General features: G+C 47.9%; 1 protein-coding gene across 6 annotated transcripts in view; it reads left to right on the forward strand.

Moving 5' to 3' along the window:
- Positions 1 to 22286, forward strand: part of SON (SON DNA and RNA binding protein) — a 614305-nt gene that overhangs the window by 102833 nt on the left and 489186 nt on the right. For all 6 annotated transcript variants that reach the window (XR_015299365.1, XR_015299366.1, XM_086935336.1 and 3 more), the window contains one exon: positions 12815 to 12972. Coding sequence is in view for 4 of the 6 variants with exons in the window: in XM_086935336.1 (XP_086791462.1) it covers positions 12815 to 12972 (158 nt within the window). In the remaining 2 variants the exon portion in view is untranslated. The remainder of the gene's footprint in view (positions 1 to 12814; positions 12973 to 22286) is intronic.

Genomic DNA, 22286 nt, shown 5'->3' on the forward strand with positions numbered 1-22286 from the left:
AAATCTCAGATAGCTACTAGCCCGGAATGTTGTAATATTCTGGGACAGTTTTTTTTTATAAAGAAAGTTGAGCCAGTGTATAAAACCTTCAAAGACAGCAATGACTCCTCCTCTAAGATAACTAAGCCAGGGCTAGATTCTCGCACGCCTGGCACGGGTTTCTCCTTTCCTCTCCCTTGGTGGAACAGATCATTCAAATGATGAAGACAACCAAGTCAGGAGCCCCGTCAGACCCCTGCCCACCTAAAGCTTTCCATCTGTTCCCTGAAATATTCAGTGAACAACTCCGATTAGTATTCACGGAGATAATATAGTCAGGCCTGTTCCTTGAGTCGTGGAAGGCAGCCTTAGTCCTGCCTCTGTTAAAGAAGCTCAACCTTGACCCTAAGGAACCTAGTAGCTACCGTCCGATCTCTAGGATTCCTTTCTAAGGTGCTGGAAAAATTGCTTAACATACAGATTACAACCTCCCCCGGAGACCTCCTGGACCATTCACAATATGGCTTTAGAGAGGGCAACGGTACAGAGACTGCTCTGGTCATGGCGGCAGAGGAACTTGGAAGAACACTGGATGCAGGAGGGAAGGGCGCCTTGATTTTGTTAGATCTATTAGCGGCCTTCATGAAGTTTTAACTGGCAGACTTGCGGAGCTGGGTATTCAAGACACCGCCCTTACGCTACTGTCATCCTATCCTACGGACAGAACTTTTTGGGTGTTGGGTGGATTTGCACCCAAATCATTCAAACTGCCATGTGGGGTGCCTCAAGGCTCCTCACTTTTTAATATCTCTGTGGCTCCTCTGGCATCGTGGTTTTTCGGTGGACTCCTATGCCGATGAAACCCAGGTGATGGTATCAGTCTCAAATAATGTGGGAGAGAGAGTTGATCGTTTTAATTACTGCATGTCGCAGGTAAGTACCTGGATGCAGACCAAATGCCTGAAATTGAATGGCGAAAAAACTGAAGTCCTACTGCTAGGATCCAACACTTCCTTTTGGTTGCCGAGATGGTGGCCGGCCAACTTGGGTGAATGCCCAATTCCAGTCCCTAAGGTTAAGAACCTAGGTGTTGTCTTTGACGACAGATTGACGTTTGAGTGTCAGATTAACAAGCTTGCCTCCACCTTCTGGGGTATTTTAAAGATGATCCGGAAGATCCGTCCTTTTATTCCCTCGGATGCATTAAAAACACTGGTCACAACGTTGGCCCTTTCCACACTGGTCTATGGCAATGCCCTGTATGTGGGGATACAATCCCAGTATTTATTAAAGCTGCAGCGAATGCAGAATGCAGCAGCTAGATTAATACTGCACATCCCCAAATATGAATCAGTCTCCCATAGATTGCCGTGGATAAAATAATTTAATTCAAATTACAATGCCTAGCATATTAGCCCCACAGGGTAAAGGACCACTGTATTTGAAGATGCATTTGAAATGGTATATGCCAGCTAGACACCTAAGATCACCTCATCCAAAATTGCTAGTAATACCCCGGTTTAAGCAGGTTCAGTGGGGGAGGAGCAGAAGCTTCCTATTGGGGACAGCGAAAACGTGGAACCTCCTGCCAATCTCGATAAAGAGCAGCATGTCGCTCATGTTGTTTAGAAGATTGCTGAGAACTTGGTTATTCTCCAACTGATTTGCTCGAATATCGTATCCGCATCACTAGGTACTGCCAAACCCAACAGCCTGCCAATTCCAGCGCCAAGACGCCCTTGGGCATCGTGCGCTTTACAAATCTATGAATCAAACCAAATCCTGCATTTACCAGAGTTTCAGAAAACAGTCTAAATTCTTCTGGAATGTCCTTGTACGGAGCCCAGCCAAAATAGTCAGCTGTTTTTCTTATTTGAGCCTGATGCAACTGAGTTGTTTCCTTCTGTACTGGATATTTGGAAAATTCAGACAGATCTTCACCAGGGATGACCATTGTTGGGTGTGTGTGGTCATGAGGGAGCTGAGGCCCCCCCATCTGGGGATAAGCTGGGTGTAGACCAGTTCGCTGCACTGCCTATACAAATCCGTCAAAGTGGAGGTGTCCCATTGCATGTCTGCTAAATGCAGTATTACTTCACAGTTCTCATTGGAACTAGCGGCATGGTTCTTTTGCCTCTTAAACTCAAAGAATACACTGTAAATTTCCATACAATTAGGAATTGCCTCTTCCCCCCTCCCCGCCTATGTATCTATTAATCTCGGTATGTTTATTTCTTGGCATGGGGTGTCTATGCTGCTGTTTGACCATCCTCCCATGGGACTTATTTCCCCTAGCATGGTCCAGGTGAGCAGTTCTGCACTGGAATTCCATATCCAGGGTGCACTTGTCATTAAAAAAGATGTCTCCAAATATTTTAAGTGCCACTCTGGGACTTCAGACGGAGGCATGAGGTTAGTTATTTATGCACTCGTGCGGTTGTCTACAAGAACCTCTTTTCTACGAAGTCCTGCGGCCATAGTGTTCTCCCCTATAGCGCTGCTCTTGCGCATCCTGTCTAGTTCCTTTTGAATGCCGCTAGGTTCAGTAAAAAGGTACAGTGCCGTGGGTTTGGTCTCATACTCTGTGATGTTTACTACTGCTCTATAGGGTTCTATTGAGTTCAGTCTGGGCCCTAATCTCACATATGTACGGGTGGGTGAGACATTTTTCTTTCTTGGGGGCTAGCTCTTGGAATAAGTAAAGCCTGTCTGCGCCTACTGCGTGGGTTATGAGTGAACATATGTAGCACGACCTATTCGTGCTTTGAGTGCCCACAGTGGTTCTGTGCTGATACCAGGCGTTGTGTAGGTGTGCGCTGTGTAGTACTTGAGGAATGCTGGTGATTGGTTCAGCGTATGTGTTAGTGAGGTGTTAGTGAGGTGGGAGCGATCTCTGGGCATACTTTGCAAGAATGTTGAACTTGGTTTAATGAAACTAGGCTTGTTTCAGGGTCCTGAGAGACGCAAGAGCACCCATGCTAAACAGACTTTACAAGAATATAAAAATACATAACTTGTAAAACATTGGCGGGTTTTGGGATGTGCTTCAGGCGTGTTTTCTGTCGTCTGGGCGCCCAATGTCCCCTTGTCTTGGTGTAGTGCAAAAAAAAAGTCTTTTCTTTTCCCCCAAAAATGTTTGTCAAGTCAATTTGCAGTCTGTGTTCTTGAGCAGTTGGCCTTGATGTCCTTTCAAGAGTTTCGATTGAATGGGCGGCGGGCCACAGTGACGATGGTGCACGTGTGGCTCTTTGCAGACCTGTGGGATAAGAACTGTGCCTTGTAGGTTAGCTTGGAAAAAACACAGGCAGTTTTCAGGGCGTTCCTGTGTTTTTCTTTTTTGGGATACACTCTGTATTTTTCACTGTTTTTCTGAAACTTTCTAGTGAGGTACTGGAAAGACCTGTTGGTGTTTTTAGGGAATTGCCAAGTTGGGTAGCGTTATTTTGTCAGTACTTTGCCCCCTCCCCGCCCCCCAACTCTCAGTTGGGGGGGGAGAGGGGGGTGGAGTAGTTTCCTCAGAGGGCTGCTTCTGTTAAATGTATGTGTTTTTTTACCGGAGCGGGGGATGCTAGTGACGTGCTTTGGATAAGTACGATGTGAGGGGGAAGTTTTTTCTTTAATGGGTTTTGTGGGTAATGGCTGTTCCCGTTGTCATGTTAAAAGTCCCTATGGTCTCTGCACGTAGCATGTAATTATGTTCTCCCTAATGGAGTTGGATGTTTTGACTATGCCCTATTTCTGGAAGCTTTGGCTTTTGGGCTTTGTCCAGCAGATCATGGGCGCCCTCCGGAGTTCTCATGTAGGGCTGGTTGTAATGTGGCATACCGGTGCAGGTCTAGAAGCTGCTCTGTAGCCCCGTGATTTGCAAATGGCAATGACTGGGATCAGGCCTTGGATGATGATCGTGAGTCCCAGTGTAGCTTATGACCCAAGCTGGGTGTGGTGGTGTGAATCTTCATGCACATTGTGTGAGGGACTGTGATGGTCTTATATGGAAACTCCTTCCCTCCCATCGCCACCCCTCTCCCTCTGATCCAGGATGCTTCGTGTCTGCCGCCCTTGGCAGGAATCGGGGACTTCTACCTGGTGACGCGCTCCTCCCGCTGCTTTTGAGGGACATGATCCTGTGAAGAGAATTTGGATGTGGTTGGGGAGAGGAGGATGCAGAATGTCCTTATGATGGGAGCCAGGTGCACTGCTGGGACCTGTTGTGAGTAACAAACTGAAACTGCTTATGCCCGGGTGAATTTCCCTATTTACTTGGTGCCAAATTTGTGCATGGATTACGGAGTTCTATGTGTCGTCTCCACACCCCAAGCGCACGGAAAAACTGGCTTCTGGCACCGGAGCGTCACCTTGTTTTAGAACTGAAAAGGCAGCCTCTATTTGCTGGAGGCCTAAAATGTTGAAGATTGGGTTCTTTTCAATCTGGGGCGCACTCTAGTGACTTAGGCGAAGGGACCTGGTTGCCTGTATTTAATGCCCTGGTTGGGGGCTGCCCTGACCCTTGTCAGACTGCCCTCCCGCTAGGTTATGGCCAGCCAATCCGCCCTGGGGGACTAGCAGCAGAGTGGGGCCTAGACCCTTGCAGGCATCCAGAATGGCAGATTTACCGTGGATTTTTGATTGACGGAACATATGGCAGCCCTGACTTTTTCCTGAACGCAAGTAAAGGCTTGAGTTTTTTTTTCCTAATGCTGTGTCACTAGTCTTTATTATTGTGAGTTTTCTGAATTGGGTATGAAGTGGATTTGTCATATTGGAGTTTTAGATTTCCTGCGTTTTTGGATTAGGCGATTGCTTAAAGGTATTACCACCCCAGACTGTTGCCCCTCTCTGCTGTAGCCTCGGTGCTTGCTGGGCTGTGTTCCTTACCTGCTGCAGTTGCCATGTGTTCGGCCAACCACCCAGCTCTTGTTGTGGCGGGGTGGCTCTAACCTTTTTTCCTCAAGGCTGATTATTCAATGCATTTGCGTTGCTCTGGGTTTGGTGATGGATATTCTGTGGGGGTTGTATTGGTACTATTCCTTTCTGATGGTGATATGCTTTTAGGTGGCATTGTTTGGCCATGTGACCCATTCTGTGCCAATAGTGGCACTGTAGGAGGTTGGACTGTAGCCAGCTTCCCTGACCTCGGCCTCTAGCATGGGTGGATATCCCCTGGGATCCTGAGGCAGAGCTCCTTTATAGAATGGTGCCATGTGTACATTTGCAGCCAATGCAGCCCCCTAGAGGTCAGTCTTTTTCAACTTCTGTTGGACCGATTTGGCTGTGTCTCCCTGTGCATGCTCCTCCTTTTCCCTGTCCTTCTCCTGTCTTTACTGGTAACAATGTAATGTCAGCCTGTATTTCCCACCAAGGTTTGGTGTCTAGCCCTGTGTGTATCCAGCAGGCAGGCTCTATTTTGAGGATGTTGAAGAATGCAACCTGGGAACCCGTGTCGGTCCAGGGCTGTCCTGTCTGTTGTCCCGATCATTCCTTCTTTCTGTCTAGTCAGTCACGGTCTCCACAGGATTCATGCTTTCTGCCATCAATCCTCCTATGTCTGGGCAGTCGGGTTATATCTCCCTCAGGGCCGTCCTTATCTGGTGTCCAAATGAGTTGAATGCATCCCGTCATGCTCTGTGTTGATACACCATGACTGCGGGGATGTGGGCTCTTGCAAACACTGTGTCGCCATGAGGCTGCTGAGCAGACATTTGACGTCACCTATAGCTAAGTTGATTCTCTGAGGTTTTCTCAAAACATGAGATTCACTTTCCTGCCCCATCCATTAATGGGGACGTTTTGTTCCTGAACCTTTCTTTGTCCATCTGTTCCCATGGCACAGATGGTCCCTGACACATCCTTCTGTAGCGGCGGACATATTTTGGCGTGGAGCTGCTCTGTCTGTTTCTCTTTGACGTAGCACTTCCATCTCGGACCCCCCCCCCCCCTCCGGGCTGGATGCAGTTTTCCTCAACATCTATGTCCACTGGTTTGAAGTATCCCTCCTCCAGCCAAGGTGTGTCATACTGGCCCTTACTTTCGGTCCAGTTGGCCAATAGATGGTAAAATGGTTGCGCCAAGACCTCTCCTTTTTCTCTGGACACTCTCTCTAGTGGTTAGTTTGCCTGACTGAGTGTTCAGGGGGAGCGGTGGTCGTCCTCGTCGCTGCTTACCTAGTGTGCGCATAAGGGTGCCATTCTGCCCCTCTTATGTCGTAATTGTGTTTGTTAGGCTTTCCTGATTTCTTATTCTTGGTCAGTCCCCCTTCTATGCCGATGGTTAGATGGTGTTGTGTGGGATTCTGCTGGTGGCCTCTCTTCTGACTCGTCCCAGGCTCATCCTCAAGGAGAGCCCAGGGCCTAGCTCTGAATGGCTCCGGGGAGGGTGTGGTGTTCTCTCTTCCCATTGAGCTTCCCCGGTGAGAGCTCTTTCTCTTGCTAACCTTTGCTTGTGCCTTTCTTCTAAATCTCACCTGGGCTGCCATCTTCGCTCACTGCTGCATGCTTTTCTTCTAGGCAGCTTTTAGACCTCAAGCTCACTACCTGATGCTTCCTCCGCAGCCTGAGCATACCCTGGGAGAGCATTCCCTACAGCTCCACCATCAGCGTCTGACATTGGAGGGATTGGACCCCTATCCTTCTCTCCACTTGTGGTATCCTCCTCCAGAACTGCTATGAACCTCTCTCTGACTCTAGGGCGTTCTGAGGGGCGGTGAGGAGCATGAGCTCCTTGTCATTCTGGTGCTTGATGGGCCGTGACCCATGGGTGGAGGTTTTAAACTTCGAGACAGCCTGGCACCGTACAAGGAGGCGACTGACTTCGCCTGGCCTGATTGGACTGGTAGTCTCACTACCCTGAGTCTGGTGGCTTGCTGCCCAGTGAGGGGCCCACCAGCCCCCTCGACTGGTTGATTGGTGTAACAGAGCACAGGGGCGGCTGGGATGGCAGGCATCAAACAGAGCACTTCCCTGCCGGTGTATGGTGCAGATTCCTTGTGTGCGTGCTTGAGGATAGTCTTGCAGTACGGTGACAACCTCCAAGATGGCCAATAATTCTGGTAAGGCCTTTCGTTCAGCCCGCTTCTGACCTCCATACCGGGTCTATATGTGTCCTTGTGTGTTCTATGGTGTTGGTATCGAGCATTCCCCCCTCAGGCCAAGGAAATGCGTGTGCCTTGGTATGGGCGTGCCACTGACTGCAGTTTTCCTTTAGTTTCCAAGCCTGTGTGGGAAACTTAGTTTGCCTGTGGTTTCTCCATAATGGATTAGGAAACTTGTTAGGAGTTTATAAACTTTTGACTGTTTCAAGGTTTTAAATAATTACAAATTGTACTCTGATTGTGGGGTAACTGTGTACATGGGGCTGTACCGGCAACAATCTACTGGTTACGAGCTCTTTAAAGAAGATTTATCACAAATGTGCTTAACAATTGACAAAGACAGATGCAATGAAATAGTAACAACCTGTATCAAAGTGCAATGGTTGGTTCAGAACAGTAGAAGTTGTTTTTTAGCAGCAACATAGCAAATGTAGAATTCTGATTTGTGGGGGGGGGAATAGTTAATATTTTATAAACAATAAACGTAATAACATGACATAACATTCAAACATGAAGCACAATTGCAAAATTTTAACAGCGCTACATCAATAATGCATAAATGGAAAACCTATAAGAAACTAAAAGAGAAAGATCGACAGACAAAATAGTTTATTTTGCCAAAAAAATCAGCCCGAGGAGAGGGGATACTCTGTGTGGTACAGGGAGCTAAAATAGTCTGTCAGTATCGGCTATGGACAAAAATAGAAACTATTTTTGCAGAGAAAAAGAAACAACCTGACAACTTTTGGCCTTCTGTGGCCAGACACAAGATACACCTTGTTCACCAAAGTCCGAATTTTTCCCTAACGTCCGAATTACACCCTATGTCACCCCCAGTGGTCGTGCATACCGTCTCTTGTAACACTCAGTGGTCCAAGCAAAAAAATCCAACTCTTCACTTCTTTCAGACTCAGTCGGTGGTAAAAAACAGACAGCCCCTAAGAAAACTCCTTTAACTAAAGAATAAGATCAAGGTGGTTGTCCTTTATAATCCATCAAGGGCCTAGGTGTAACCAGTTGTGTAATGCTCAGTGGCCCAAGCTAGAATAAGTGGCCCTGTATAACACACCAAGGGCCTTGGTAGACCAGCTGTGTAATGCTTAGCAGTTCCAGCAAAATATACTACAAACTACCTTCACCTTCTCTATCATGATGACCAGGGGAAAAAGTGAGCTACACACTTGTCCAAGGCTACCACAAGCCACATGCTGGGGCTAAGTATCAGATGTAGTCTCTTATCCTTGTGACGACAGCCTCCGCATTGACCTCCGCACCGCGGATTCAGCAGAACTTTTAATCAATTATGGTGTTTGCTCATCTGGCTTGTTGCGCAGATGTGAATCAATTTGGGCGTGGGTCCTTGTCCTTCGGCAGCACTCTGGCTCGATAAACCAATTTCTCCTATCTGGCTCGCCAAAATGTTGCTCAGATATGAATTTACCTTGAAAAATAGAAAGGCGAGCCATTTAGCAAAATAGTAACAAGTTGGTTTAGTTAAACGCAGCGGCTGGAAGAGCATTGACCGAATCGCGTCTGAAGACAGTCTCAATGTACAGAAGTTTTGTCCGATCATGTATAGTTTATGAGGTACAATGAAACTATTTCACATTCTTAGAGAGCATGTCGGTCCCGGTGTGAGAAGGTGGCCTGATATGCAATGCTCACTATTCTAGTGAACACTATGTATCAGTCCAGCAACCCTTATTGATGATTGGTTGTAAGTCAACCTTATAGACCAGCTATCCTAGTAGCGTGGATACGAGCAGTCTAAGGCTAAAGACTCGAGAGGGCGTGTTAAGCCAGCTGTTGTACCCCTTGAACACCAAGTGAAAGGACACCACACAAGTGTTATGAAAATAAACAGTGTATTTATTAAAATCACAACAGCCCTGTACTCTTTATGAGGGCAGGGTACTAAGCACAAAACAAAACTCTTACGAAAATACTTAAGTTAGCACAGTATATACAAATGCCCGAGGGGCACGGAAAACCATATACTCTGAAAGTGGAATGCGAAATTACTAGCAGGTAAGTACAGTACTAATAGGCTTTGGAATCGCTAGGACTTGACTATAGAATCGTTAGATTACTTCTAGGAGACCCAGGGGACTCGGGTGCAGAGTGTGCACTCTCACGCGTGATGCGGGACAAAGTCTATGGTAGCTAGATTTCACAGAGTTAGTGTTCTCGGGCGAACCCAACCTGGTAGGAGGAAAACGAAAGTGGATTCTGACCCTTGGATAGTGAGGCTATGCTGGGGCACCGAAATGCCGAAGTTACCTAGCCCAGGGGCTGCAGCTGCATATGTCTCAAAAGACGTCGGGAATCCTCGTAGACGGACCAGGAGCCTGGAAGAAGGATGCTGGCAGGCAACCAGTGAAGAGAGTTCGAAGTGATCCAAGCCTGGATCTTGAAGACAGATGACACCTGAAAGCAGAGGGGACCAAGTTCGTGACTACTAGCCAGTAGTCAGGTGGCACCAGGAGGGCACCGGATGGTAGTCACCTCGACTAGGTGAGTGGGCGACGCTGTGCTCTGCAGATCTCACGGACCAGGAGGCGTTGTCGGCGACCAGGATGGAGGAGCGAGCTGTCCCACGATGGATGAAGCTGTCGGCGTCGCTGGACCCAGGATTGGGCAACAAAGCCTTGGCAAATTCAAGCCCACGCTGTGGACTCAAAATGGCGTCTGGAGTGGACCAGGAGGGTCCGGGGTGCTCCTCTCTTGGAAGGGAGCAAGGGCCAGTCTGGGGCAACCAGACCAGCAGCAGTGATGTCGTCGGGCGTCGTTCAGAAGGCCACAAGCCAGCGGGCTAGTAGCCAAACAACGCGGTGAGCAGCAAAAAGCAGAAGGGCCCCACGCAGTTCGTGGAGATGCTGGAGGGCTGATCTTCGGTGCTGGAGCTGCTCAGGGTCGGGGCTTCTCGGACCCCAAAGCACTCACCAGAGGGACACTCGGCGGGCTTGTTGTGAAGAAGTCGTGCAGTCTTGGCGATCGTCGGTCCCTCGAGGTCTCGTCTCACTCACAGTTCTCAGCTTGGCTGTAGAGGTCAGAGGTGCCAGGGAAGCCGGGTCTTGTCGAGCTGTCGTCGGATTCCTGAGGAAGGACTTTCAGCAGACCGCAGTGTTCTTAAGATGGTGCCTGCGGATGCAGGGTGACTACTCCTTAGCCACAAGGGAGAATCTTGAAGGAGAAATCTTGAAGTCCTTTCGCAGAAAGTCGTGTCTTGATTCCAAAGATGATCTAATTTGAACAGGGGGCCCGCTCCCATCTTTATACTAAGAAAAGGGGCTGACCCGGTGACTAGGTCCTGCCTATGGGTGGGACTAGGAGGGGGGTGGTTACACCCCTCTCCCATGCCGGACTTCCCCCAGGCCAGGGGCTGGTGTGCCCCTGGAACTGGTTCTGACCGGCCTATGCGTAGTGAGCTCCGGGGTGCCACTCAGCAGTCACCTTCCTGTAAAGCCCTGCCTACCCAGGATACACAAAACCCTGTCTGGGATGGTGCTAGCACCGCCCCTGACAGGAAACCCTTTGTCCAGGCTCCCCTCGCTGGAAGGACTCCCAGCTGCAGGGGGTCAGACTCGTGTCTGTGGTGGCAGCATCCATTTTGTGGAGCTGAGGCTTCGTTTAACTTTAACCGGGGTTCACAGTTACATACATGTCGTGTCCCTCTAGAAGGGTGGAATGCTAACCCCGTCGCCAGAATTGGCGAGGGGTTAGTATTCCAATTCGTATGACACCTTACTCGACATGTTTTGATAAAGCAAAACCAAAGATAGCATTTAACCGCGAGGATTATAATGCACTTAAGAGTATATGGTATGCGTTATCATGGAACAGCTATTAGGACTTGGTTCCGCAAGCTGCAGACAGGCTCAGCTCATGCCAGAGCACCATCTCACACGATTCCAAGCACTCTGCCTTCAGGATTGTCAAGGCCTGCCATAGGAGTGACTGATAGGAATCTGTGTGTCCATTTTTAGGGTTAGATATAGGTATACTATATCTACAGCAAAGGGTGATTACACGACTTTGCCCCAGCTGTCTTGCAGCCAGTTGTGTCAAATTTAGGAGGCCCGCCAGGGGTGGCATAATACATGCTTCAGCCCCTGGTAGGCCCTGGGTACACCTATGCCCTGAGTTACAGGGTCTGATAAGGTGGCCCAGTACCAATTGGAAATGTACCTAAGGTACATGGAATCCATTTTACAGAGAGAGCAGTAGGCCTGGGGTCCTGATTGGCATGGTCCCAGGTAGACTATGTCAAAAACCAGCTAAAACACAGGGCAAAAAGTTGGGGGCAACCATAGTCAGGAGGTACCTTCCTACACATAGTCCTAAATCATAAATGCAACCACTTGATAAGGGGGAATCACAGGTGGCTCTCCAGCTCGGCGAGAGCTAGTGCAGGCCAGTGTATATACTTCCAGATGTCAGGCTTGGGGAACTTGTGATCACTACGTGTGCTTTGTCCTGAGTGTTCCTAGATATATGTACTATCTAACTTTGTGATATTTTGGGAGTGGGTGCCTTTGGCCAAACGTCTTTTATTGGGGCCAATTTACTCCGACCTGTTTGTGGTGTGGTTGCCTATGTGTGAGGTGTATCACATTTTTCCCTGGTTGCGAGTTTGTCTTCGGGCTGAGGGTAATCCCATCTGTGGCCTATCAATCGGGCTGTGTTTGGGTCACAGGGCTTGTCTGACCATGTGTTTCTGACTCTGGATTGAAGGGGAGTCACCTTGGGTGAATTCAACAGCAACGAAACGAGTTATTGCGTGTATATAGAATATGGTGGTCATTGATATCATATTTACCGACATTCCCCTTATTATGCATATTGTTGTAATAGTGTACATCGACATTGCTTTTACCGGTATTGACATAGTTATGCATGCATAGTTTATGGCGTACATTGACATTGCATTTATTGGTATTGCCGCAGTTTTGCATGCATATAACATGGTGTACTTAGACATCATATTTACTGATAGCACGTGCACTTGCTCACTCACCTCACCTATTAATCCCTACATGTTTATTCATCACTCTTATTTATCTGCTCATTCATCCATGTATCCGACCCCTTCATTCACCTATCCATGCACTTTCATGGCCATTCAGTCATTCACTTTACCATGCACACATTCACTTAACCATGCACACATTCACTTAACCATGCACACATTCACTTAACCATGCACCCATTCACTTAACCATGCACCCAATTGCTTACCAGTCTTGTCATTCCTACACTCATCTATTCATCCATAGTCTTATTTATCCTCTCATGAATTCACACCCCAGCACATACAAAATAGTCAGTTAATGAAGAACTTTGATTTTTTAATAAAGCCAGCATATTGACTTTGCCAGTGGCTGTTATTTTGGCAGGTTGCCACATTAAAACAAAAATCAATTGAAATGACATCAATTAGTTGTTGAAGGGGCATGTACGTAACGCAAAATATTTTTTGCTATGGGTTCTCCTGGAATCTGAAGTGATGGTGTGGAAAGTACATTAGACGCAGTATAATTGTGGAGAGATCATCATAAGGTTGTGTTATTTTCTTTTTATTTGTAATGTAAAAATTACTAGAAGTACTTTTGTTAAGTTATTTTTCCACATTTGACATACACGTCATTTAAGAACTTTACGTGCTACAGCTAAATTTAAATAATGTAATCCAAGAATTGAAATTGAAATAGAACTGTAAATCTAAACTGTGTGCTTACCTTTTTCCAGAAAAGGCACAACTTCTTTCAATAGCCAAAGCTAATGCAGCTGCCATGTCTATTAAGACCGGCATACCTTTACTGCAGAACCTGAAGCCTTCTGTACCTACAGTGGAAGACAAAATTTCACAAAGATCTGGGGGAACTACAATACAGGAGCTCATGGATGTAAGCAGACAGTGATTGTTGAAATTTTCTATTAAGCATATGTAGAACATTGTAATCGCTGTTCCTAAGGGTCTTGAGAATAATTTAAGATGTGCATGAGTTTTAGAAACGCTACAGTATTTGCCATATTGTAAATTGTAAAACCTAGTTTCGGAAAAATAGAAATTGTTAGACACCTCCCAATGACTGAATCTCCCTATGTATAGTACGGTTACATGACTATTTTCATAACTCCTACAACTCTTATTGTAAATAACGATGTTCATTCCTCACTATAAACAGCTATGGTTTATTTATCTTACTGAAAATGAGCACAAGTAACAGTAGCTACAGTGTATATGCAGATTTTTAGGTTAAAGCCCCCCCCTCCTCCCCACACCCCCAAGTATGTGATTACCTTTTCAACTACTTGAGAGAGCCCTCTAGTAACGTCTTGTGAAACTGTCTCCCCTATTGAAGTGTTGTACCAGCATTGTCAGTAAGGAGAAAACCATCATTTCAACTCAGACAGAGCTTACACTCACCAAAACATAAACAGCCAAAATAAGATATTAATTGTACTTGTACCAGTGAATAAACATCCTATAAATAGTAGGTGTGACCAGAAACTTTATAAAAACAACAAAATCAAGATATATATTGGAATCAGTCATTTTCACTCCTTATAATGAGCTATCTTTGGCAATTATTTTTTTTTGCAGAGTTTTATATAGTGCGAACCTGACCCGAGCCTAATCGGGTATCTGAGCGCTTTACATAGCACCAGTTACGTTACATGAGGACACACATTCATTTTAGTTGGGCACGGGGAGATTAAGGGATTTGCCCAGAATCACAGGATGTTTGGCATCGTTACTGAGACTCTAGACCGAGACCATACTAAAGCCACACCCCTAAAGCTTGGTGCAGGTCATTTGAAGCAGGTGTTTCTCACTTGAGCTAGACTTCTATTAACAAGTGGGACATCAATTTTATGAAAGAGAGCAAGTGGATACCCGTAATTGGTGACAAGCGCCGGGTAATTGACCAACAAAGAAGAAAAACAGCAGCCACGGCTTGCGTTCCGCCGAACCACGTAAAAACAAAAAATGGCCGCCGCAGTGGAACGCAAACCTTCGGAGCTTGAAAACAACCTCCAATGACCCCGCGAGGAGTACTTTTTACTGTGTACGCTCAGCGTTGTAAACCCTATGCGGTAAGCGGCTATCGGCGCACTGATGAAGATATAAATGTTACTTTGCTGAGAATAGCTGTAGCATCAGATATTGCAGGTTCTACAGCGCGCGTCCTCTCCTAGTTGACAGGAGTTTTTCTGTGCCGTATGTGACATCGTCTGCCAGGCGTGGGGTGTAGCCACCAGCAAGCCTCATTCGATCATTTTGGATTACAGTTTGAACATTAAATGCAGGGCAGGGAAAGGGCTCTTGGCTAAAAACACAGGTCACGTGGTGTGGATCCCCTCGGCAGCTTTATGTCCATGATTCAGCTCTGGAGTGCCTGAACTGCGGCGTGGGGGTGCCTGCCTGCTGCACAGAACTATAGTCTGGCTCGTCACTATAGGGCTGGTACATCGTGTTTGTTATCGACCTCAATGTTTGCTGAGAATACAAGGTATGCACTTTCAAACAGTAACTGCTGACTCATTGCATTCTTGTCCTCTCTACTGCCCAAAATGGCCGTGGCCATAAACCTGGAGCAATTAATCACCTTCATGGCCCCCAGATCTCCACGAGGCTGCGCAACATCTCGGCCAGGGTTCTCCAATAACAAATAAGACTTTCTCCTCCCCTCTTAGCAGCTGGATTAACTCGACCTGCCTCAGATTAGAAAAGGAAACTAAACTGTAACTACAACAGACAGAGGACTTCCATTCTTGTCTCCCCTTCTCCTTTTTGGAGGCCATCTTAGACCAGCTAGTCTTCCACTCTGCTGATACTATTATTACTAGTTTATCTTATCCCCACAGCACGGCACTACACCTACCCCTTACTTCCAACATGGAACCCATGGGAAAACACACTTATAAAATAAATTACCCCACCGGGCTCACCAAAAAAACGCAAAAAATTTAAGCACAACTTCTTGAAGTCCCACCCTGAAACCCCCTTTGTAGACACCTACTTCTCCCTCAACAATGGAACGAAGAGCACAGATATCATCCTATACACTACACACAGAGCACAATGGAGAAAAGCACTCCTTACCCTACTCACCGTCTCAACCACTAGGAAAACTGCCTATGGTGTAACACTCTCAATCACACCATCACAACGCTATCCTGCTAGAGCAACCATCACCATCTACAACAACGGCACCATCTTAATTCAATCCACAGACAGAAACCTAGACCTATTTGACATCCTGTTCCCCACCTTCAAAGAATACTTCTCTAAACCTCAGAGCCCACACCCTCCAGCCTTCATTCCCAACACCCTGGACTCATCAGCACCTCCTAACACTAACACGCACCCCCTCCTTCCCCCCATTACTCTACTCTATCACCCTCCATCTACAGACACCTCACACCCCTCAACCTTAGACGCCGAACCCACCTCCTCTTGCGTCCCACACACCGCCACAGCCTCGTCACCTCCCCCACATATCCTGCCAATCACACCTCCGACTAGCCTCTCAGAACACCCCCCCTCCCCTAACTGCACCCAATGCAACATGATTCTCGCTCTTCCCATATCCCCCCCATACACTTTGCACTCCCGTTCCGTCCCGCACACCAATCTTCTCAGAACACCCCTCCTCCCCCAACTGCACCCCACACAACATGACTCTCTCTCCTCCTATCTCCCCCCCCGCACACTTGGCCCTCCCGCCACGCCTAGCCTTCACCCCTCCCTCAACCTCTCACCCCCCATTCTCACTCCCCACTATCCCACCTCCACCCCGCATCCCCCAGCCTCCACACCTCCCCCACTTACCCTTCCCCTCTTAGCACTGTCGCCCTGCCCAATAAAGCCAACACCCACCCTAACACCAACCCTCTCTCTAACTTTTCCAACCCCTTCCCCAGCACCACCTCTCCACCCCGTCTTCCCCCCCCTCTCCAGTAACCTATACTCCTGTTCAACGCCAGTACCCTTCCCCAACTCCGTACCCAACACCAAGCTGGACATGATTATGTCCACCCTCCTCCAAATGAAAGAAGAACTACACACCGTCAAAGAGTTGCTCATCACTCACCTCAGACCCCCCCCCCACCACCACCACCTTTATACCTAACACTCTCCCCTCACTTCCTACTCGCCTTACCACACAACACGCCCCACTCTGGACCTCTATCCCCTCCCGCAATACCACCAATCGCCCCAGACGCACTACCAATACGCTCTCAGACCATGACATTACACCCTTCTCCACTCTTACGTCTCGGCTCCCCAAAATCGCCTAGCCTCCAACCACCTGTCCATTCCAACGATTCTTTCTAACCCCCTCAGGCACCACACGCATAACACCAGAGGCTCCGTCCCCAACAACCTCACAAATGTACCCCTCACTATAAAACCTTCCTCCACCCTCTGCGCCCCCAGACTCAAATGCATACTTCTCAACTGCAGATCGGCCCAAAGGCATTCCGCGGGGGTCGCCGATCTCACCATGTCTCTGGAACCGGATCAAGCCATTCTGACTGAAACATGGTTGTCTGATTCTTCTACACCTATCATGGATATCCTAGTCCCCCCCCCAACTACAGTATCAGTAGACTTGACAGGTCCAAAAAGACAGGCGGTGGAATTGCCTGTATTTACAGAAGCAACCTCTCAGTTATTTATTTTTTTTAAAACCTTTTTGAAAACCTTTATTGTGCATCAAGAAAAGAACAAATACGGGCCCACAACCAACAGGCCGGCCACGGATACGTTTGAAGCACCAAAGTATACAATACGGCGACACAGTAACATCTTGTTACGAGAAGCAAGCATTTGAAAGTTATACTGTAGGTCATAATGATACCGTGTCCCAGGAGTGATAAAGGTTTGTTTTATATTTTTTCTTGCAACTATTAAGTTCAACATTCGTGATTTTAGCATAAACAAAGTAAATAAGAGAGCGGAGTCCGTGCAGGCGTGACGTGACAGTAGCAACAGTATTACTATGCAATCGTCTACCCAAATCCAATTCCCCCCAGGCGGCAGAGCGGCTCTGAATTTGTACAACAGGGTTACCATTTCTGGCGTCATAAACCGTGTCCACCGCCACCCACCCATCAGCAGTGTCAAACACGGACCCAAAATAGATTGAGAGAGAAAGAAATTAAGGCAAAGAGAAAAAAGAAAAAAAAAAAAAGGAAAAACAAGGCACCATAGAAACCGAAACCGAGAAACTAAAATCCCATCCCCCAATCCCCCCACCCTACACGCATGCAGAGGCTACGGCCTACCCCCCCCCCCCCCCCCCCCCCCCCCAGCAGTGTGTCTGTCGCCCCATAAACCCGAAATATAGAGCAAGAAGAAAGAGAAAAGAAGAAAGAATTATAACATCTGAAATATAGAGAGTAAGAAAAGATTATTCTAATCTATAACTCCCATAAAAGAAGAAAAGTGGGGAGGAGCCCAACGAATACTAGGTCTCTCGGACATTCCAGCCATACAACACCTCCTACCCTATACACAATAACAAAATTAGACCACGTGCAGTACGAGTAAAATAGGGAGAGGCCTCACGTATCGCAACAGCACGCATTGAAGAAGTGTCCCATCCCGAATCACCACCCGCCAATCAGACCCAATTCGTCACCCCCCCTCATGTGTATCAGCAAAAAAAGTGAGCTGCGAGCATCATATAAAGTGGGGAGAGTCACTACAGTCCGCACCATTACACTGCAAGGAAGCGCTTCAATCTGAGACCTCACCGGCCAGGAATGTACAATTCACCAAGGTAGTCCTCTAGCCCTGGCCAGTCCGCACACGTCCCACCGACCAGAACCCTCGTAGGGCACCCCCCACTGGCAGAACAAAGGAACAAGATGGCCGCTCTCGACAGGGAGCTGTTGTTCCGAGACAAAATGGACGGGTCCATTCTCGACCAGTTCCATGAACCCAACGGAGTGGTGGTATCAGGTGCTCCCAATGTTGCAGGATAACATAAAACAGAAGCAGGGCCAGCTGAGCGTGGGCAGTCAAGCTAGCTAGAAGCTGCGCCTGCGGCGCCATTCTCGAGGGCGGTAAAACCACTGCAGGGATCATGAGCTCCAACAGGGGTGGAAACAGTGTAGCGCCAGTGGAGAAAGCAGACAACAAACTGCGTTCGCCAACACTGCCGGAGAGCTGAATTATGGAGCACTCGTGCGGCAACAATGTAGCCCAGGCAAGAGTCAGGATAGGCAAAGCGTTACAGTGAGAGTAGCAAGCCGGCGGTGTATCCTCCGTCCTGGGTGCAACAGCCTCAAGTCTCTCACACAGCGATAGGAAGCCTTCACACATTTCTGCCCGCAAGTCGGCAAGTGCAGCGAGGGTCGAGCCATACGTTAGAGCAGCCGGGGGTTCCATCCCCTCCATGATCACAGACTCGGCTCCCAAGTCAGTGCAGTGCCCAGGGCCCCGCGGTACAGTCCCATGCTGACCCGAGGCATCGTTAGTAATCACCGCATCCGGACCAGCCATCTTTGCAGCCCCGTCGGGAGAATCACAGGGGCGCGAGGGCACAAACAGCACCAGACGAGAGGGACTCAGGTTGCTGTCCCAGTCCAGATCTTTTGGCAGCGGGGCGATCCCTAAGAAAGCCTCACGTCGATCAAGACGAAGCAGAATCAGGCTCGTGGGGGAATCACGATAGTCAGATGTCCGCCATCATGGGGGAGGCGCAGCGCACCTCACCTGTAGGTTCTGGTAACAGCGGCACCCACGAGGACTCCCGGTCGGCGGGCACGACGGTTACAAGTTAAGGGCTGGCGCGGACCTCAACAGAAAGTAACGCCGGTCAGGACGCCAGGGTCGCTCCGCATCCGTCACCTCTCGCAGCTCCAGCAGCCACCATCTATACATCCCAGCCTGGGTCTCAGTCGCGAGGGTAGGAGCGGCCGCCGCAGAAAACTCGATGACAACTCAGGATCGTAGGCAGGCAGAGACACCGCTGGAACACCCGCCAATGCGGCGCACTTTCGCCGTTCTCCCGCTATCACGCCTCAGCAGGATAAAGGTCAGGATGTCAGCGCGGGGAACAAAGGCTCGAGGAGCCGAGAGACTACACGTCCGTTCCCGTCGCCATCTTGGCTCCTCCCCCCAACCTCTCAGTTATTAAAGCGACCGCCCCCTCTCTTACCTCCTGTGAATACCTCTGCCTTGGTGTCATCAGCGAAAGCAAACCGGTATGCTCACTACACATCATATACCACCCACCTGGGGACAAGCTCTCCTTCTCCCAACAACTCATGGACATAATCTCAACCAACTCAGGACGGCAAAACACCCAAATTTTCCTTGGCGACTACAGTCTCCATTGGAATGATCGCTGTGACACAGTGGTGAATAGCCTCAAAAACTTCCTCGACGCCCTTGATCTCACCCAAATTTGCAATAGCCCGACCCATGAGAAAGGCTCTATCCTTGACCTCATCATTTCCAAAGAGGACTCTATTCAACTTGAGTCAATCCAACCGTGTGACTGGTCAGATCATCATATTGTCTCCTTCATCAATGAAAAAGTTAAATTTAACCCAGTTCAACCCTCCAAGCCCAAAGTTTGGAAAAAGAGACATGAAGAAACTCAACCCAAACTCCTTACCGCCTAACAGCTACAATCTCTTACTTCCTCCGTCCGGCGTTACGGACGTTCAACTGCTGACTGACCATTATTTCAATGCTATGACCACAATAATCAATGAGGCTGCACCCATGCAACTGAAGAGTCGCGTCCAAGATCTCCAACCCATGGTATGACGGGAGCCTCAATGAAGATAGACGGGCCATGCGAATGGCAGAGCGCACCTGGAGATCAGCCCCCTCTGCACTGCACCTAAAAACTCTGAAAAAACAGAGAAACGCCTACTTCAGGAAAATAAAACGCTCAAAGAGAGATTTCTTCAGCCTCCAGCTCGCCCAAGCAAAAAACAGCCCAAGAAACTGTTTGAGCTAATCAGAACACAATCCAAAGAACAACCCCAGACACTCAGCACCATGGGCGCTACACCTTCCTGTGAAGACTTCTCTGCTTTCTTTAACCAAAAAACCGACAACATAAGAAACGATCTCCTCAATGACGCTATCCTTTACTCCAACCCCCAACACACAGCACCGTCTGAACCAAAGAACAATGCTACATGGTCATCCTTTGGCACCTACTCCGAAGAAGAATTTGGCAGAATGCTCAGCACCCTGAAACCATCCAATCACCTCTCTGACCCCCTTCCTGCTAACGCTTTAAAAGTCTTTACCCCGTCGCTCCTCCCACTTTGGACTAAGATCATCAATAGCTCTCTTCAACAAGGATCCATCCCTAACGCCCTCAAAGTCGGACAAGTCACACCGTTACTAAAAAAAACAGCAGATCCCACTGATCTAAACAATTACCGTCCTATTACAAATATTCCCACGCTCGCTAAAATGTTGGAAAAATGCGTACAGCTACAACTGACTAATCACATAAATAATTTTGATCTCCTCAACCCTCATCAATCAGGCTTCCGAGCAGGGCACAGTACCGAAACTGCTATGACTCACATAGTTGACGACACCCTCCAAATCCTAGACCAAAATGATACCTGCCTCCTCATCCTTCTTGATCTCTCTTCAGCATTCGACACAGTTAAACATGAGAACCTACTCGAACTATTAAACACAAGAATGGGTATATCTGGGACTGTTCTCAAGTGGTTCACTTCCTTTCTACACAACCGGTCTCAGCGATTCAAAAGCAACAACCTGATGTCCTCCTCGGTACCTGTATCGTTAGGCGTCCCTCAAGGTTCCTCCCTGTCCCCTACACTGTTCAACTTAGTTATGGAACCTCTCACTACTCTGTTACAAGCTTCTAATGTTCACTTTCACATGTATGCCGACGACACCCAACTTTATCTCAAAATACAATCCCCCAAGGACATCATGCTTCTGAACTCCAGGATCAGAAACACACAATCCTGGCTTGCAGAGAATCACCTCAAACTCAATGCGTTGAAGACTGAGTTCCTCCTGATCTCACCGCCCGCTAAAATCTCTACCGCTCAAACTTGGCTCAAGCACCTAACTGCTCTCAATGTACAACCTACCATCGTTGACTCAGCAAAATCTTTAGGCATAACACTTGACGCCAATCTCAACATGCCGCAGCACATCAGCAAGGCAACCAAAGGAGCGAACTTTCAAATCAATACCTTGAGAAAACTCAAACCCTTCCTTCCAGCTAAAGACTTTCAAACTGCGGTACAATCTGTAGTCATCCCGCACATAGAATACGGCAGCATCGCCCTCTGCGGGCTCCCCCTAACCACAACGGCACCCCTAAGAGCGACCCTTAACGGTGCAGCAAGACTCATCACTGGTTCAAAAAAACACTCGCATATTTCCCCTGACTTTAAATCCCTGAACTGGCTATCTTTTGAAGCCAGAATACATCTGAAAATCGCCTGCATGACACACAAGGCTATACACGTGAACTCACCCGCCTACCTCTCTCAAAAGCTGACAATTTCGGGCGGCTCTAGAACTACTAGAAGCACAAACAATCTTCTGCTGAAGCCTCGAAGATTTCGGAAGGTAAAAACCTATAAACGCTCCTTCTCAGGAATGGCGCCCAGGATCTGGAACTCACTCCCTCCTGAAACCAGGCTCATCTCCTCCAACAAACTTTTTAAGAAAGAAGTAAAAGCGATCCTCATGGCTAAATACGCATGAACTATTATTCTGTATTTCCCAGGACTCCGCGCTGTACTACCTACCTGACCCCTTGGTCTATTTGTATTACTTGTATTATCGACTCACTTGATTGTATACGTTCCCTCTCTGTATATCTTATTTTATATTATTGACGCACCTATCTGACTTTGCACCTTGTACATACACCACCTCAAATATTACCTACTGTTGTATTACTGATTCTCCTGCGTGACTATGCACCCTGTACTCTCCTACCTCAACTATGCCCTCCTCTATGCTATTCACAAAAGTAGTTTAAGCACGCTTAAACAAGTATATGCTCCCTCTTTTTGTACTTTCATATTATTGGCGTACCTGTTTGACTATGCACCTTGTACCTACACTACCTCAACTATGACCTACCTCTTGCATTTTGACCTACCTATGTAACTATTCATATCGTACCTAACTACCTCAACTATTACCTACTATTATGCTATCACCCCATGTCCT

Source organism: Lissotriton vulgaris, chromosome 8 (assembly GCF_964263255.1).
Source record: "Lissotriton vulgaris chromosome 8, aLisVul1.2, whole genome shotgun sequence".
Lineage (NCBI taxonomy): Eukaryota > Metazoa > Chordata > Amphibia > Caudata > Salamandridae > Lissotriton > Lissotriton vulgaris.